At 42.4% G+C, this 13,351-nt stretch overlaps 1 protein-coding gene across 2 annotated transcripts; it reads right to left on the bottom strand.

Moving 5' to 3' along the window:
• Positions 1–318: 318 nt before the first annotated feature.
• Positions 319–10,223, bottom strand: AQP4 (aquaporin 4). Of its 2 annotated transcripts, XM_026059176.1 has the most exons (5): positions 10,158–10,223; positions 5,517–5,931; positions 4,494–4,658; positions 4,050–4,130; positions 319–1,434 (listed from the first exon to the last, which is right to left on the bottom strand). In XM_026059176.1, the coding sequence occupies exons 1-5, from the start codon at positions 10,187–10,189 to the stop codon at positions 1,156–1,158; spliced, it is 972 nt and encodes a 323-aa protein (XP_025914961.1). In that variant the 5' UTR covers positions 10,190–10,223; the 3' UTR covers positions 319–1,155. The 2 variants fall into 2 exon arrangements, with proteins under 2 accessions (XP_025914961.1, XP_025914962.1); XM_026059177.1 differs by lacking the exons at positions 4,050–4,130; positions 10,158–10,223 and having other exon boundaries at positions 1,156–1,434; positions 5,517–5,924.
• Between the last annotated feature and the right edge of the window lie 3,128 nt (positions 10,224–13,351).

The raw sequence follows: 13,351 nt of genomic DNA, 5'->3' as shown, positions 1-13,351 counted from the left end.
CCTGTTCAACTAGAGATCAATTACAACAAAAAGCCAGAAGCAGTCATTTTTATCATCTGTTATAAAAAAAAATATTTCCCAATCAGTGTTTCAATACAGTTAACAAAAGTTAAAAAACACTCTACATTACTAATAAATTTAAAAAAAAAATCATATCTCCAACCATCTTGTAAGAAAGTAGATAAGTAATTTAAACCTTTAGTTTACATAAATTGGCACAGAAATGTGTATTTGAACAAGTGCACTGAAAACAGATATGCCTTCTTTTCTTCTGATATCTCTTGAGTTATTAAGTAACAGGAGAGCCTTCATATTTTCTGCATGACCTTGAGAGTCTGCTAGCACTAAATAGTCAATAGTCAAACCTCAGGAGAATGTTTCACCAGAAAGACAGTGACATGAGCTAGCATGAAGAACAGTCAAATGCTTTGCAGCCTTATTACAGTAGCTTTTAATTTTCGATTTCAGTGTATTTACTCCTGGGAAGGTATAAAAGTAATATATTTATACTGCAAACCAAATGAGTGAGATTTGACAAGGTGAAAATTTTTTTAAATCTATAAAATATTATTTTTTAAGAGGTAGTTTGCAAGGCAATAATGATGTATGCAAATGGAAACAACACTCCTTTGCTTGACTTTGGATAAAAGTCTTAAATACCATTGATGTTGTCCCTGGACCTAGAACATCTTATCCATCAAGCGTTCTTTGCTAATCAGAGTTGACAACAGCCAATTAAGTGTCAGAAGAACAATCTGATAAGTAGGTCTTTATGTCTATAGGCATTTTCTGATATGTCTTAACTGTCAATCTGGATGTTAAACATCTCTATCTTCAACTCATTGACTGATTTATTAAAGCAGAATGCTTTCATCTCTTTTTTGACTTTGGAGATGTTCCATAAAGAAGGAGAGTAAGAGAGTAGGGACATCTCCTAATTTGGAATAATATGTGGGGAATCCTAATTGTGGCAAAATTCTAGTATTCCTTCTGATCAGTACAGTTTGGTGATGCCACTACCATGTTGCTGCCTGCACCATACCTTTTATGAAATGGTAGATGCTCAGTTTACAGGAGATCTGTTTCTTTAATAGGTGGAAGGATATCTGTGGACATGCTAGCAGGCTGCTCTCTGCTTTCAGTGCTCCTTGCTAGTCATACAGAAGACAGTACCTCACTGGATGGATCTCTCCCCTTCTTGTCTTCACCCCTGTCAATATCAATCACATGAACAACTCCAGGCTTCAGGATCAGGTCATCGGTCTCTACATGGCTCCTGTTGTCATCCACCTCCATGTATTTCCCTTTGGATGGCTGGGTGGCCTTGCTGAAGACATCTTTAAAACGGCGCTTGAGTTCAACATCTGGGCAATAGACATATTCATAAAGAGCACCAGCAAGGACTGCTCCAATTATTGGTCCTACCCAATACACCTGCAAAGAGAGGTGGAAAAACACAGGCATGAAGCTATAGAACAAAGAATCCTGCGTTCTCAGACAAAAACAGATCACTACAGATTTCATCCAGAACACTTCTAGCAAAAAGTCCTGGTGCAGTTGTTTTAATCAACTCTCCTTTCTGGAAAGCAGTCATAGTTCCCTGGATGTCATGAACAAGCATGAATGTGCCCTCATAGCACGTCTACAGGGCAGAGAAGTGTAACTACCCTAGCTTTCACAGCTGGTGACCTGGAGCTGAGCAATCATACGACTTCTAAAGTCACACAAGAAATTGGTCAAAAGCCAAAGACTTAAAGAGTTAATGTCATTACTGTCATGTTGTGGGTTTCTTCTGTGTTCTTGTATTTATCTCTGCAGGTCTCAGTCTCTCTCCCTCTCCAAACATATTTTGTCCTCTTCAGAAATACTCACTAGGCATCTAGGCTCCTGCAGGTGCTGCTTTTCCCCCCCCAAAAAAATAAACCACCACACCACACTCCTCTCAGAGTTTAGGCAGTGTACCACAACAGAGCAGCCAGGACAGAAGACACCTCTGTAGATGTGTTAGTGAGGTAGGGTTACAACTTCCCTGATGTCCGAAGATTTCCATCCATGTATCTGGTAACCAATCTACCGGGGCAGACTGGCAGAGGAACAGTGAAGCTATCCATGTGGATGGACATGCAGGCATCCTCTCTCTGACCTACCTTCTTCTGTTAATAGAAAGCAACTTTTTTTCCCTCTTTTGGGAAGATTTAATGTATTTAACTTTGTGCAATAAGACAAAATACAGGTCCTTCATCATCCTTCATTGGTTCAACTATAGCTATAAAATTTCTCGAGGTAAAAAAAGGCCATAGATCTTTATGGAGTCCTACATGACTTGTCATATACAGCTCTGTAGTCACATACAGTTGCTCTGGAATAGCTTTGCTTTTACACTACCAGAGGCAAGATTATAAAGAAACAGGCCCATATCTTCAAGGAGAAACAGTTCTGTTGAGCTTTATCGATATGTCTTTTTTCATGAGGCCTTCCCTAAATTTTGACTGCTTATTTGTCAGTTGTAGCTAACATATTTGTGCTGCTTGCAGGATGACACAAGAAAATAAACACCAATGCAGCAAACTGATTTTCTTGCTGCATTTTCACCCAAGAGGATGATAAACCTATGAGGAAACAAAATCTTTCAAAGCATATAAACAAACAAAACAAACAGGTCTACTTCAATGTTTAGGACTCACAACTCATAAAGAATCCAACTTTGGCTTCTGATCCTGCAGAATCCAAGGGACAGTCAGACACCTGATTATCTTAGTTGAATAAGCAAATACAACAGATATACTCAACTTTGCAGGGTACCTATTTATTTCAGTACAACCTGTAGCAGGTCCATAACATTAGCAGGTGCAGAAGCCCACTAGGCTTCTGTTAATAGCATGCTAATGTCACTGAAGGAGAAGAAAAGGCAATTTTTCCAAATGACCAGGAGAGCAGTTAAGCTTGTCCTACAAGTTTCTACATGGTGCATTTGTTTATTGTTTACAGCTTTAGTTATAAATTACAGACTGCCTCAGAGTATGGATAATTAATYTTGTGAAAAACTACAGCAGTTTTCCATATGAACAAGCCATTCACTGATACCAGGGTAAATCTGCTTCAATAGGATAACTCTTGGGAACAAAGTTACACACGGTATCATGTTTGCAGAATTGGAGCCTTAGGGCCTGAAGACAATGCTATTTCTGTTATTAGTGGGAGCAATGTGGGCTCCCTATTTTAAAATTAAGAAAATCCTTATATGCACTGTAGTATGCAGCTTTTTCAGTACTACCTGTAAGTGTCCCTAGAAGGGCTTGTCGTATCTTTAATTAGGTGAAGCTGAACTGCAATACGTCTCTCCCTATAAAATGTGTGTGTGTTTTCTTTTTTTTTTTTTTTAAGAAGTTTAATAGTGGGATGATATAAAAAATGACTGCATCATTCAAGATCCATCTATCAAACGGTTTCCTGCACAAATACTCTTAGTTAGGCTGATGCTTGCTAATCAAAGCAGATAACATCTGATCTGTCTCGTAAAGGCCAGACTGCAAACCCTTCATCTCTCACTGGTGAGCATTTGTTGAGGAAGGTTCTCTCCCTGCAACCAGATCAAGGTCCCCTGCTCTCAATTTATATGTCTGCTGCAATTTGCTGTAGAACCAGGTGAAATGCAAAGCCAACAGAATTACTTCCATAACTTCTCACCAGCATGACCGGGGCTTTGCAATCTGCCTCAGAGGATTTTTCTTTCTAGCAGTTCAATTCTTTCACTCTCACTGGATTGCTTTTGTGTTGTGAGCTTCTTGCATGATTTCCTTCCTACCCCAGTTACTGCCTCCACAAAAAGACCCTCAAATAGCAAGATGCTGTCCCACCATACTTCATGCAACACCAAAATCCTAAGCAAGGAGCATAATTGTAGCAGAGCTTGTGGCAGGTCAGTGTCTGTCTTCCTCAGTTGATGGCTTCTCTGGGATATGCTAGGATAGAAAACTAAAAGCAAGTGATGTATGAAAAATCCTGCTAGCTGTTTGTTGCTATGGTGAAGGAAACATGAAAGCCATTACCCATTGGTTTTCCCATTTCCCCATGATGACAGCAGGTCCAAATGATCGAGCAGGGTTCATACTGGCACCAGTGTAATTGATCTAAAGAAAAGACAAAATTTTAAACCTATTACTAGCATCTCAAAGGCAGTTATACAATTTCTGTTAGGTCCCACTGCCACAGCCACATCTGGACACCCAGGTTTTGCATGGCTTCTAACCCCAGTAGCATGTATTGCTGCTCTCCAGGGTGTTGCCACAAAGGTAACAAAGCCATCACACAAGCAGGCAGACAAGCTCTGAAACAATGTCCCGTCCAAGGGAACCCTCCCACTGCTTTTTAAAGGGCTTTGGCTTGGATCTGTAAAGCAGTACAGATGAAAGACTGCAGAAGTTTCCACCTATTTCTGAAGGAGGCATAAAGGGATAAGGATTACATTATTTAAAGGAAAGCCATTAACTTACAGCAAATAAATGTCCAATTGCAACAGAAAATCCAATTGCTAAAGCTACTGAACCAGTGACATCACTTCGTTTTGAATCACAGCTRGCAAAAATAGTAAAAACCAGCTGGAATGTAATTATCAGCTCCACCAGGAGTCCATGTCCGGCAGAAAGATCTCCATGTACCTGCAAGAAGAGAAAGAAACATCACAGATGAAGCAACTGTGAGCTTATAAATCAAAAAGCCAAATACATTTTTTTTTAGTAAAGATAATTTTTAAATCGTGCACAGTAAAAGGCAACAATGAACAGGTACAGATTCATGTTTTGTTGTTTTTTTTTTTAATTTGAGGGCCATGGAAAATTACTGCAGGACTGACAAAAGAAGTCTTGACAGTAACTTTCAACAAGAACTTCAAAGCTAGACTGCAGAAGTACAGTTTATTTTTTACACAGGGATTTGCAAATGCTGCACTTCACCATTTTTTTTCTTGGGAGCACTGTAATTTACTATTCAATTATAAATTCATTAATTATCCCTGACTTAATTAATTTAAATTTCAATTAAAAATTAAGCAGTGTGCAGCTCAAGTGCATTTTTAATAAGTCCTGCAACAGGGCTAACTGATGGCATTCCTTATTAGTTTAGAACAAAGCTGAAATCTAAGCCACAATCTATTTCAAAAGTGTGTCATTTTAAATTGATGTTTTTTCAATCCCCATCATAATGGCATAGAATTAATTTCCCCCTCCCTGATCCAACAGAAAATGGCATATATTATTTAAGTGGTATATGTAAATTAACATTACCTGCTGTTATCAGATTTGGGGAAGTTCTAGAAAAGGAAACTTCCATAAAAAGAATGGCTATACTGCACCACATCAACCCATCCTAAGAAGAGCTTTAAGCCATGTCTAGATGTCGTAAATAAACCAGCAAAAGCTCCTTAAATCTCCACTTGAGTGCTCTTTATTCTGCATGACACTGCTTACATTTTCTTAGATTCTTAAAAACTAGTCTACTTCAAGAGCAGAAGCTATTACCGTTGTGACTCCCAGGCCGCCCACCACACCGGGAGGCGTGACGAGGTAGAGGATGCCTGCCCCCACAATGGCCCCCAGGCACTGGGCGACAATGTAGAAGATTGACTTGGCGAGGCTGATCTTCCTCGTGCAGACCATCGCAACGGTCACCGCAGGGTTAATGTGGCCTCCGCTGATGTGTCCGAAACACTGCACCATGGTCGCAATGCTGAGTCCAAAGCAGAGAGAGATAAGAACCATATCGACAGGCAGGGGCTTCTCAGATCCGCCCCAGTTGATTGTAGAGCCGAGGCTGAGGAGGACAAAAATTAGCATGGCCAAAAACTCTGCTGAGACGGCTTTCCAGAAGGGTTGAGTCCAGACTCCTTTGAATGCCACCATGATGCTCTCACACTTGCACAAACGTCCACACTTACTGAAAAGGAAAACAAAACTTCATCAGAAGTCACCAAGTAAGCCTTATGCCCTGCTGTTGGGAAGTGTTATCTGGCAGATGTTGGAGGCAAGGCAGCGATGATGAGCATCCTCAGAGTGGGACAACAATGGACGTGTGCCCTGTCAGAGCGGGCTGCCCTTAGACCAGTGTTCAAGAGGCTACTCTTAGCACAGGACAGAGGCGATTAATCATCACCTGTGATAAGTCTGTGTTTATAGATTCAGTTCAGGCAAAGAAGCCTTTATATTTTTTTGAAATAAAGGAGTGTGAAAATAAGTGTGTTGTTCTTCTATACTAGCTGAACTCTGCCCAGCTTAGAGTCTGTAAAACACTACTACTTTCAGTGGCCTGTTTACCATCATGCTCATTTAATCAGTGAATATCTATCATCTTTTTCTCAGCAAATCTGTACTTTTTACCAAGCATGTACAACAGTTCAGTAAAAGGCAGCATCTCAGCCAAACCCTGATGATTCTGATAACACCGCAGTTTGGGACATTGGCCTGGAGTTTATAAGAGAAAGTCTATTTGTTTCAACACTCACACAAAGCAATACTTCAATTTATATTTATTCAGAGAGCAGTTTTCTCACTGTGGACATAGGGTGAAAATTGAATTCAGCCAGGAAAATACAAGCAATCCTAAATTCTGTCTTTTGAATCAGTCATGCAATCAATAAGATGCTTTCTTTTGGACTAAAGGCGAAGGTTAAGCAGTGAAATAGAGCAATATTTACTGTTTGTTGTGTGTAGAGCTCTGAGGCAAAAAAGTGTCTTGGTTTTCCACCCTGTCTGAAGAGGCTACTTACTAGCCTACATTGCCTTCTTGATGAGTTACAATTTTGCTAGATGCTCAGATACCTATGAAACTGGGTCACCAAAGAAAAGTTATTTGCTGTATTAATAAATTAGGAGAATAAGCCAAAAGGGAAGCATTTTTAATGAGTTTTTAAGGAATACTAACAAGATTCTTCTTTAAAAACAAAAAAACTCCAACCTCTCAAAAAAGAAAAAAAGAAAAAAGAAAAGAAAGAATATTGAGCTGCTACATTTGGAGCAGAATTTCAAGTCGAAGGATGGAAGAATTTAATGCTCAGTTATCTGAGGTAACTGAGCTACAATGCATATTTAATACCGATTACATGAGAAAGAAGCATAAAAGGCATGTCTGGCCTTTTCAAGTTATTGCAAGAGGAATGGCCCATGAATTTCTTAACAGTTGCAAAGAGTTAGGGAAAGGCAATTTAATCCTGTGACTGGAACAAATAATTTGTTTTCTCTGTCTCATTTCGTATGCTAATTTACTGTGTATTTCAGATAGGTCACTTGAACCCTATCTCAGTTCTCTGGACTCTCAGATGGGAGCAAGAATTACATTATCTCCTGCAACAGCAAAAGGCTGTTTTAAAATGCTTATGAAGTGATCCGAGAGACCCGAGTGAGAGTTGCTCTGCTAGAGAAGAACTGAAACCAGGAAAAATAGTCAACCCCAAATTGACTTCTGATTTCAGGTCAACTTCAACACAAACTGTATGCCATTTTTGTAAGATCTCATATTAACAGAGAGTTAATGACCAACTACCTAGACCAGACTTCTCATTCCAAATGGACCCAAATTCACCATTTTCCCCAATGGTAAAGCTCACAGTTGCCTGTAGGAGGTGGCACTYAAACCCAAAGGCATAAATCCGACACAGCTACTAACCTACAGCTRCTTCCTCAGGAGCAATTTAATTTAGTTGTCTGAGCAAGAGACAGGAGCTATGCCCATACTGGGAAGAGCTCTGTGTCCTAGGGCATGCCCGAATTAGACATTTTACACAAGGATGAGWCACATCCTGCTGTCCACAGAAAAGAAACCTGGATGTTCAGACAAGGGCTGCAGCACATACCTCCCCTTTCCTTCATAGTTTGGTTTGGATGCAGCCTGGCACTCCCTGAGCTTTTTTTTGTACTTACTTTTGCTGAGCAAAACACAAGCCCAGGTACTACATTCCAGGCTTCTTTAGGATGTCCCACCACATTGAGGGCATGCCAAGGGGACCGCAAGTATTTGGAGCATGGAAGAGAGGGAGGGGTAGAGTGTCTCCCACCTTCTTTGTCCCAGTTTGTCCCACCATCTCTTTCTACATGAAGCAAATAGCAAAGTCTACAAATTAACTACATTCCTTCATCTTGTAGAGGTAGACAGAAAAGAGACTTTTGCATTGGGTACTAAAATAATGCAGTTCACTTCCTTCAAGTTGTGGAGAGTTTAGGAAGCATGCATTAAGTGTACGAATGGGACAGGAGAAAAAACAGAAATCCACACTTTCTGCTGAGCTGCTGATGGCTCTGTCTAGGAAAAGACCCCTGACCCCTTACAGTCAATATAAGCAGATCTTATACTGCTAGTTCAGCTGAGAGCATGTGCAGTCAGTTCAGTCAATATCATTTACAGTCTTGAAAATGCAAAAATGCCACATGTAAACTAAACACACCTATTAAGGCATAATTCAAATACAAGAAACTGTTCATCAAAATAGATTTTCTATCCTGCTAATACAGCATGCTGCATTTGGGGGGTGGGAGGGTCAAAACAATAAACCTATACTGTGTCACCTTACTTAGATAGTTAACTCTCTATATATTTATTTTTAATGCACATGTTTTTCTGAAACGGTCTGAGTAAGATCCAGCAAGATATCCAGCTGTCATTGCCAACTTTTTCTTGCAAAATACACATCTTTCTCCCCCACACCAACCCCTCCACCCCAGAACACTAATGAAAGCCTAACATGTTAATGAAAGTGTTTGAGCCCTGAATTCAKGTTTTCACTCAAATCCAAAGGCTATCAGCAACTTTGAAATCAACACTCTCTCYGAAGTCCATTATTTTTTCAACATGAAGTTGATCTAACAGCTTCAGATAAGACAGAGAAACAGTGACAGCTGTGCCAGATCTGAAACTAAAATGTGACTTTCTAGCAGATGAAATTTGCCATCAGAGTTGCAAAACAATTTCAAAGTAGTTGCAGTTTGCTAACTCATGGTTCCCTTAGATAAATACAAAATACAACAGAAGGAAAAAAAGGTACTTTCATGTTATGGTCACACATTAGTTTGACATGTGGCTGCACTTGAAATTCTSTGTATAATCTTCTAGTCTAGACCAGAAGAATGACTGAAAAGATGCAAGGTGGGTTTTACAGCTTGTCCTGCTACCAGAGATAAAGTAATTTGGGGGTAAGGACTATCTCTTACTCAGATTCACACAATATCTATAGGGATGTAGGGCAGCAGGCTTTCTTATGGCTTTTAAGCCATAACAATATAAATAATAACAAAGGCTTCAGTACAAAAGTCAACTGGCACTTTTTAAATTCTTCCATTTCTGACTAATATCGTTTCGATGAATAAGGCAAGCAGAGCAAACAAACTGGATGCGGGCTCCCGGCCAACCGTTCCACACGACACCACCGTCGCAGAGAAGTTTTGTGCGTGCGGCAGCTATTTACGGTGGCATCTCCGTAGCAAACTCAGATAGTCCCCGACCTGTGCTGGCACAGCCGGCAATAGCTCAAATGGACATTAGGCGCTTGCTTGCCAACTTGGGGGGAAAGAGATGGATACTGTTGCAAGGCAATGGCACTGTTTGCAGGGCTTTAAAAAAATAATTTCGTTTCATTTTACAATAAAGTACTAAATGAGCAACTGCCATGAATATAGGAGCTGGGAAGGGGGAGACCAGCACAGCACCGCAACTCCGCGGCTGCTGTGAGCTCGCCTGTCTGCAGCCGGACCGCGAGCGGCAAACAAGAAGTTTTAGGGCGCGGAGAAGCAGGGTGCTCGCACCCCTCCGGCCCCGTTAGCACCTCCAAGGTTAAAGCCCAAGGGCGCCCGAAAGGCTGCGGCGCTGCCGGCGGGAGCGGGGGGGACGGGGCTGCCCGGCGGGAGCGACCCCCGGGCGCAGCCGAGGGGAGGCGGCGGCCCCCCGACCGCGGCTCGGGAGCAGCGCAGAGCCCGCACCCGCGCCTCCGCGGGGCACGAAGCGCGGGGACCGCGCGGGGACCGCGCGGGGCCCCTCGGACAGGGCCGCCGAGGGACCCCTCCGGGCGCCGCGCACCCCCCTTACATCCCGCTCCCCTTTTCCCCCCGAAACCTCCCGGGAAAGCCGCCCGCGCCCCGGCCGCCCCCTGCGCGCCCCGCGGAGGGCCGCGCACTCACCCGCGGCGCGGGGCGGCCGCTGCGTCGCTCATGCCTCCCCGGCGGGCGCGGAGCGCGGCAGCGGGTCGGCGCCGCTCGCCCGGCGCGGCCGCGGCGGGGGGGCGCGGGGGGGCGCCCGGCCATGCGGCGAGCGAGAGCGGCGCTCCCGGTCGCTCTCCCCTACCTGCTTTTCCTTATAGGTGAAGGGTACTTGAGAAACCGCCGCCGGGCCGCCGGCTGCTCCTTATTTGCGGTCATGTGAATATGCAGATTGGCTCAGGCGGTTTGCTGCCGCTCGCTAAAAGAAGAAGCCCGGGCAGGAGGAAGCCCACTGTGCTTCTGTGGTGGGGGCTGCGCGGCATTGGGGATGACTTAAAAATGTCTCGGTTTCCTCCCTGGTGCTGCCTGCTGCACACATTATTCTATGAAATAAACTCTGAGCTATTCCGCAGCCAGTTAGCTTTATCCATCTAAAATGACTATTGGTACGTTGCAAAAAAGAGGCAAGTAGTTTAATTCGTTGGAAGTTACTGAGTTCAACAAAGTTCTGCCCAATGTGGAAAGTCACTGAAAAACATGTTGGAATTAGATCATCATGCTGGTGAGAAATTTGGATGGTTCCTACCTCGAGAAGGACCCAGTGAATCTACAGAGCGAAAAAGACTCAACCAAAAAACTGCCCTTAAGGTAATAGAAAGCAAAGTCAGCTAAGTTTCCAGGCAAGATTATTTTGTTAGACAATGTACAGAAACTGACGCTTCAAGAAGACAGGCATGAAAATGGAACAAAGTATCTAGAAAATCCTTTTTCAGGTGGCTTTGAACCTTGAATGCAATATAAAGAGCCTGGGCATAAGTTACACAGGAAAACATTTTCAATGACACATTGTGCAAGCATTAAACCAAATTATAAGAGCATGCACAGAGAAACTCCATCTACTACCATGTATGCATACAGCAACAGAGAAAGAATAAAAACTAGTCACGACAATCGGCCAGTCTGACCAGCAGACAGATTACACGTTACTAGACAGTCTTTCTGACCATTAGAAAACAGCATAAGAGCAGAAGAACTACTTTGGGGAGGCATGGAAACCATGGATAGAAAGCCCTCTCTTAGCCTCTGCTAGGAGACTCTGGACCCTGGGTAACTATTTACGCAGGTGCGAAGSAACTGCAATGTAAATCACTATTAGTTCAGAATGCCCTGCACAGAATTGCACACACAGCAATAAAGAAGTTGTATCCATGTGTTAAATACTTACTAATCAGAGTTTATGGTAAATACAAGGTGATCATAAAGTATAATTGTGTGTGCACATGTATGTGTTTCTCTCAAGCGTTTCCATGCTCTTCCCTTAAAGCCATGCTATAAAGGATACTAAAACAAAGTATTGCAAGAGATATTTGCAATTCAGTGACAAATAAAAACAACTGTTGGATGTTTGACTTCCTTGTTTTCAAACTGTTTCATTTGCTTATGTCTACAGCTTAAACAAGAAGTGGTATAGTCATCATTATACAGCTCTGCTCTTGTATTTGTTGCACTTGGTTTCGCAATTTATGCCATTCACAGCTTGTTACAGTGATTCCAGAAACTTCATATTCTAACAGAATCGTATTGATGCATAATCCCATCATATACTCACAGACCAATTTTGTTAACATCAAGGTTGCAAGAGGAGTTCTTCACAGTGATTTGATTAGAATATTTCTCTGCATAGTGTTTTTTTCCCCTACTCCCCTTTTTCCCTGTTCTAGGAATTAGTGTACAAAAAGCTCTTTTGTAATGCTCTGCTTTGAACACCTGTAGGTTCCCTTGCTTGAATGCATCACATCTTTTCCCACCTGCATTTGGTGAAGTCATTATATGATTATTTCAGCCTTTCACACCATGGCTACTTCTGCCATGCACACCTTTACTGTCTTCTTTTCTCTGTTGTTCCAAAGGCTACAAAAGGCTCAAGTACAAACCTCAAATTTACTTCTAGTTTTGGAGCTGGCTGTTTCAAATACGGGCAGAGATTGCTTTCATGGCTTTGCCCAGGCAACACAGTTGCTCTTTCCTACCTTGCAGACTCTACTCCTGAGGTCCCTCAAAGGAGCAGTCATCACAAACAAAATTCGCTTAGTGAAACAAATGATTGCTGTTGCTTTTCTTGCAGTTAGCACATATCTGCTCTTTGTGATCTGCAGAGCAGGTCACTGCCACATGGAGAAGGCAGAACACTAATAGCTTCTGTCACTGCTCCTGTTCTTACTGTGAGAGATCTTCTGGAGGATTAGACAAGGTTGTGGCCACACAAACAGGGAAAGGCAACACTTCAGGCACAAACCTGGAGGAAACTGCACTGTGCCAGACCTGATCAAACAGACTATGTTCTGTTGAAAGCACAGAAGGCAAGGAAGCCATCCCCTGAGATGGCACTGAAAAACACAGAAATGCAGCCCCAGTTTTTTCCAAGGATATATTTGTTATTACTGGGAGTTGGGACCACATCGTTTATTTTGTTTGCTTATGTGTTTTCATCTTTTTAAAACCTGGGTTAGCTCATTTTGGACCTCTGCCCTAGGATAAAATATTCCTCCTGCTGTTGTGCTCAGCACAGCTAAGGAAATAACTTGTAAGAGTATACATATGAAAAATTTAAAAATGGTGTTAATGCTCGCTCCATATCTGAAGGGGGAAAAATACACAGTGGAATCTCACTATGCTGCTTCTCCTTCAGTAAACGTTTCATCAGAGCATCTACAGTCATCTACAGTCATTTTCAGGGCATCATGAATTAAGATCTCGGTAGGAAAGTAAGCCATGAATGGCTTACTGGGAAATGCAACTCCTAAGACACATCCATGTTCTGAACAAGGACTTCCCAGACAGCTGGAGTGGCTGGATTTGGGATTTTGGTTTGGGCTGTTATGGAGGAGTGGGCAAATTGTCAAAGCTGGAAAGCAGTGTGCAAACAGCCAATTCCAACTCAAATAATATGAGGGCAGAGAGGCAGAAAATCTCCCAGGACTAGATTCTGTCACCTTACTGAATAGCAGCATGGGCAGAGTCCCCTTCATTTCTATGGCGATTCTCATGAATTTTCATCCTGGCCACTGTGTCAGATCTGCCTCACAAGTTTTGTTGGAGGAGACTGAAGCAGGGAAAAGAAAGAGGAACCCATCCCAGACTGACATAATTTAGAAGCAGCCTGTGTTTTCTCAGTG

The sequence above is a fragment of the Apteryx rowi genome, unplaced genomic scaffold, assembly GCF_003343035.1.
Source record: "Apteryx rowi isolate R43461 unplaced genomic scaffold, aptRow1 scaffold_153, whole genome shotgun sequence".
NCBI classification, from domain to species: Eukaryota; Metazoa; Chordata; class Aves; order Apterygiformes; family Apterygidae; genus Apteryx; species Apteryx rowi.
This window is presented reverse-complemented; position numbering and strand designations above follow the sequence as displayed.